The 6093-nt window shown below is 31.3% G+C and overlaps 1 protein-coding gene across 1 annotated transcript; it reads right to left on the minus strand.

Annotated features, from left to right (window-relative positions):
* Positions 1-2005: 2005 nt before the first annotated feature.
* Positions 2006-4735, minus strand: LOC139862324 (protein ECERIFERUM 26-like). Its single transcript, XM_071850917.1, has 2 exons — positions 4269-4735; positions 2006-2999 (listed from the first exon to the last, which is right to left on the minus strand). Exons 1-2 carry the CDS (start codon positions 4695-4697, stop codon positions 2136-2138), a joined length of 1293 nt encoding a protein of 430 aa, XP_071707018.1. The 5' UTR covers positions 4698-4735; the 3' UTR covers positions 2006-2135.
* Between the last annotated feature and the right edge of the window lie 1358 nt (positions 4736-6093).

The following is a 6093-nucleotide window of genomic DNA, read 5'->3' on the forward strand; positions in this document are numbered from 1 at the left end:
GATTTATGAAAATGTGAAAACGGAGATGTTTATTTTATATTTGAAAAATATAGTCGTTGTAACGTCGTCAGTTGACGTTAACAACTGTTATGTATATATGACTGTTGTAACGTCGTTAGTTGATGTTAACGACTGTTATGTACTCGTTGTATTAATAATAATTTTAATAAAAGAATTTTATTAGTACAAATACGATTACTTTAAATACATTTAGTACAAATACGTTTAGTATAAATACGAAGATTAAGAGAATAAACATATTATGCATAAATAATAAATTTTAAAAATAAACATTAGTATGCATGAAATAAATAATGATTAATTGAATAAGTAATCATAAATGTTAGATAACATAAATATAAATGTTAGTGAAGTTAATAAGAGTTAGATTACAGAAATATAATTCAGGCGGTATAACCGACCATATATAACTTAATAACATAAATATAAATGTTAGTGAAGTTAATAAAAGTTAGATTACATAAATATAATTCAGGCGGTATAACAGACCATTTATAACTTAAATAACATAAATATAAATGTTAGTGAAGTTAATAAAAGTTAGATTACAGAAATATAATTTTACTTATGATGATAATAATATTTACCTTACTAATAAATAATAGAAGATATCGTTAAAGAATTTTCTTACCTTGATTAGTGACTTGTGCTTGCTTAGATAAACCTTGATTATACGGAGCACTTGGTGCTGATAACGTGTTATAATTCAGTAGGCTTATAACTACCTTTAGTGGTTTGATTATGTTATAATTCAGTAGGCTTATAACTACATTTAGTGGTTTGATTTTTGATTAAGAGTACTAATAATGAAGTGTAAGAAAGTAGATGATAATGGAGAGAAAGAAAGAAACACTTTGTAAGTGTGAGAAATGGTGCAAGTTTAATGCTTGCATTCATGAGTATTTATAGCCTAAAATCTCAATATAAAAATACATACTTTATGTACCAAAATTGACTATATGTATACACCAAAATTGACTATCCATATCTATATTATTATTATTATTATTATTATTATTATTATTATTATTATTATTATTATTATTATTATTATTATTATTATTATTATTATTATTATTATTATTATAAATTAATTAATTATTATTTTAAAAAATGCTAAACTATTCATTTCTTTAACCAAATTTAGGGTAGACGATTCAAGGCTATAATAGTGTCTCGTGATACTACTACTTTTGAATATTTTTATAAAGGTATCACTCAAATTATATAATATACCACTAATTTTAATGATAACAACCTATATCGTTTTAAAATTTATAGGCTCTTGGAAGGTAAACATTCACTAAATATTTTTAGCATATATATATATATATATATATATATATATATATATATATATATATATATATATATATATATATATATATTTTAACGGCGATTTTTTTGGCATCAGTAGATCATTTCTTTCAACGACCCTCATCATTTGCACGTAACACACACGTTCGGGCGGAAACTCAAACCCGATCGACGGTACTCGAGAACACATCCATTCGGGCAGTGGTTCCGGGTAGGAAAAACCAAATTGGTACGCACTATTAATATATAAAAGAAAAGATTATTTTTTTGAACGGCGATTTTTTGGATAAAAGAAAAGATTATATATATCAAATTGGTAACATTGTCAAGAAAAAGGACTTTTCGTAGTCTTACAAAGTCGTCTTAAATTTGGTTAATTTGCAGTATATGACTATTTGCATGAAATGTAAGATACGGGGAATGAAGCAGTCTACATGAGACTTTAAAAGTCAAAGTGATAGTCAAAGAGTTGCACTTTCGATTTTTAAATTTAATTAAAACATTTCAATTTTCATGATAGAATCATTAGTAGGTGAATGAAGCTATATTGCTATAATATGAGTTATCCATCCTGAAAAGATTGGAGCTATATATTGCAGAAAAAGGTTAAATTGTTTCAATCATGGATGATTGTTAAACACTTTAAAAGTCAAATGCTAACTTGTTTCGAAATCATGGATTATTTATTGAATTCAATTGGAAAAACATATAATCCTCATTAAGGTTGATTCACCCTGATACATGAAAACAAACACTAGCATTACACAGAATACGATACGTAATTGTGCATCTTAAAATCAACAGATAGACCACTCTTTCTTCAGAACCGATTTAACCTTGGACACTTGATTCTCAGGTAACGTTATGCTGACCGTCACCCCATCAGATTGACCTTTTCGGGCAGGAAAAAGCAAAACGACACCTTCATCTCCAACGTTATCAATGGCACAGTTCACATAAACTGGTGTTTGTCCTCTTACATTCATATCATAAACTGGTGCATCCTGCAAGTCAACAAAAGTCAAATTTGCTCCATACACCAGAAAGTTAGACAATTCATTTTCTGATTCGATAGCTTCTTCGATAATCCTCTGTTCATCATCAGCTTGTTTCATTATCAGCAACCCGAGCTCGGTTGGGCTGGATTCTTGGACTGAAGAGTCTGTTTTGACCACCTTAATGGTTTGGGCTTTGTTTGTTATAACCCCTTCGATTAGCTTTTTTGAGTCAGTTTTGCATATCGTCACGATTTTAACATCCGAACCGTTCTTGACTTTGGCTACAGATTGCCAAACCACAGTGCAAATCGATTCAAATGGTGGAATCTGTTGATGGTTTTTGTCTCCGGATATCTTGGATTGCAAACGGGTCAAGTCGGGCCTAGAAAGATAGAAAGAAGACGTTTCCATATTGGTAGCATTAGAAGTGGCCCAATGAGTATCAACCGGGCCAACCCTTTTTACAGAAAGTGGATCCTTTACTGGGCTTTTGGGGGTTTGGGCCTCATTGGTTGGGTGGGCCATACGGAGTGGTTGGGCTGGGTAGTTTTTATTGGTGGCTTGGCCCCAAAGGTTGATAAAGCCTGCAAGTGAGAATGAATCTCCAAGTACATGTGACCAGCTAACCCCAACTGCTGTCCCTCCACATTTAAATTTGGTTAGCTGTATCATCATAAATGAAAGTTACATTATTGACTTTATACTTTTGATGTATAAAGTAGTCTCTAGATTTTTTCCCAAATTTATACTACTCCGTATATGTTTCCATATGTAAAGTAAATATAATAAATAACTACATTAATTCATCTATTACTTTCATATTCATAAATAAATAATAATAAAGAGGCAAAATTCATTTGTATTCTTAATTGATGTATGAATGTCGAAAAATATTATAAAAAAAAATAAGAGGTAAAACTACATAGTAAATAATAATGAGATGTATCAAGATTAACAAAATAGTGGAATCTTGAAAGCTAATTAATAGATTTCCAAATGGGGTGGAAACATAGTGGAGCAGGCGCCCGCCCTAAGTTGATTTGAAATTTTCAGGCCTAAAATTTTAAATTTTTATATTTTGTTTTCAAAGTTTTCATGTTTTGACCCTGAAGCCTCCATATTTTATTTAAAAGCTTTCATATTTTACCACAAGTCTCTCTATATTTTGCTCAAAAATCTCCTTATTTTGCTCAAAAAAAGTTGCAATGAATGTGAACGTTTTTTAAAAAAAAATCACCGCGGTGAAAAAAATTTCAAATTCTGTCGCCGGTTCCAAATATAATTGTCTTTGATGGGTATGAAATGTGTTAATTAAAAATCATTTTTAAAAGGTAATGGTAGGTATATTAGACTTAATAAATGAGTCTAACAACAATGACCGTCAAATATGAGAAGATAGCGGGTGTAGTTGAAGAGAGAATGAAAATATTTGAGCATAAAATTACCCATTTAGACAATATGAATAGTAACCAAGGTCATTTGTTAAATGATACTTCATATAGAGTAATGATAAGTCTAATCCATTTAATCATACTTTCATATGTCTGCGTGATCTAACCACTTTTGTTTTGTTATCCTTTTGGTCATTTAAAGTTTGATTTTTCTACCTAATATGTCATTATGATACATGATTAATGTGTTAATTAGCCTACATATGAAAATATAATAAAACTAGGAAGTACATACTACTCATATCAGTTAATTACTTGTGACCGACCTAAATAAGCATGCTTGATCCACTAGGACATGCTATATTATGCACTCACAAGCACTTAATTACATATACAGGATACCTGGTTAACATATAACGAACCGTTAAGGGCAAAAATTAGTAAGTTACTAAATTAGGAATAAAAATTAGATTGTGTGATAGTGGATTTTATCTCATATGTCAATATAATAAATAGTAAACGATTGAAAAACTTAACAAACCTGCATGTAAACTAGTGGAGAATAAAACAAATCAGGACCAAGGACTTTGTTGGGAACAAGAAGGTTATGGCTCGGGTCATCTTTAGACTCAAGCCACTCATCAAGGCTCATATCACACTTAGCCTCAAATAATCTCACACCACAGTCATTACACTTGACAAAGGGCCGGCCCGTGTCAGTCTTCCTAAGACGGCCACAAGGAATATATGCATGGTTTAACCAACAGAACAATGTCTCTTTGATATTGATGATGGTTAACCCTTCAAATGCTTCATTTTTGAAATAGTAAACGTTTCGGATGTAGTGAAGCTTCATGGCTAAGTCCATGTTGGTTAGCTCTTGAACCGCACCTTGACCAGATACGTACCCGGGTCCAACTGTTGATATCTTGATGTCATAGATTGGGCTTTCGTCTTTCACCAACACCATTTTTGTTGTTCAAAGAAAGCATAAGTGAGAAATATGGAGATTATATGTTATATATTATATTATATTTAATTCATAACATGCACTATATGTAGCTAGGGTTGTGGCCTAGTCAGTGTTGCAAAAAACTCGATTACTCGCGGATTAATCTTCGATTAATCATTTTTAAGAGCAATCCGTTCCGATTTTTAAAAATCCGTTTAATTAAACGGTCAACGTCAATTGATGTATCAAAATAGAATTTTGTAATCAAAGTCGGTAAAAGTAAAGAATGATTAGCATTTTAACATAAATTTACACTAGAACTTTATAGTTTTTAACCAAAATGAATAATTTTAAACAATTATGTTAAAGTTTATTTTTATATTTATGCTTTTTTCTATATTTACACATATAATCTTTGAAATTTAATATTTAAATGTACACAGTACAATCCGATTAATCCCCGATTAATCTCCAAATTACCGATTAATCATTCTAAAGTCCTTATCCATTAATCCCCGAATAGCGAATTTTGCAACCTTGGACCTAGCTATAACATGAGATGTACGTGATAAAATGACATTCTGGTTTAACCTTAGGGGAAAAATGTATTTGTGAGAACATTAAATGCAAGAACTTAACCAGAAATAGGGCCGGACCCCTCATGCTTAATCAGTACTTGGTAGTTGAGATCCATTCAAGAATTAAATTTTTAGGGCAAAAAGCTGAAGTTACGTGTGATGATTCGTACATAGCTATTTTAAGTCGTATACCGTCAAACATGTTGTAAAGCATTGTAGAACAGGTTTAGTGATCACGTACAACTAAAAAATGGTGTTGTACGAATAAGCTCTCTACATGAAATGTTGAAGACTTGAGAGACGCGAAATGGTCGTGAATATTGCACGGCTCACTAATTCTTTCTCGAGTGGTGGTACCTATTATTTATCGGCGGGGGTGGTCCATCTATACGTAGATGACTTTTGGCTGGTGGTCAAATTTGACTTCAAGTGTAATTACTCTCCGGTAGCTAAACTTGTTTAACGTCCTCGTGAAGGAGGGCTATGATATTAACCCGTGTAGCTTACTTAGATCATACACTTTAAGTGTACTGTTTTTGTTGAAATGCTTTATAACAGCCAATGGTGATTGATTTACACACTTAGCTTTAGGGACTTTATATAAAAATCAATCTTAAATAGACTTACATTTCCACTTAGAAAATTGTCCATCCAAAATTAGATACTTGACTGATCAAGAGTATTTTGTTTGAGTGCAAAGATGTAGGAGTTGTTAGATAATATGTTGCGGCCCAAGTTCAACTGTTAGAGAATAGAATCCCGCGAGTATTACATTTTATTGATCAGATATGTATAAGCTTACAAGCAAACTCTAAAACCCTAAATATTACTAATGG

The sequence above is a fragment of the Rutidosis leptorrhynchoides genome, chromosome 8 (genome assembly GCF_046630445.1).
Source record: "Rutidosis leptorrhynchoides isolate AG116_Rl617_1_P2 chromosome 8, CSIRO_AGI_Rlap_v1, whole genome shotgun sequence".
Classification (NCBI taxonomy): domain Eukaryota; kingdom Viridiplantae; phylum Streptophyta; class Magnoliopsida; order Asterales; family Asteraceae; genus Rutidosis; species Rutidosis leptorrhynchoides.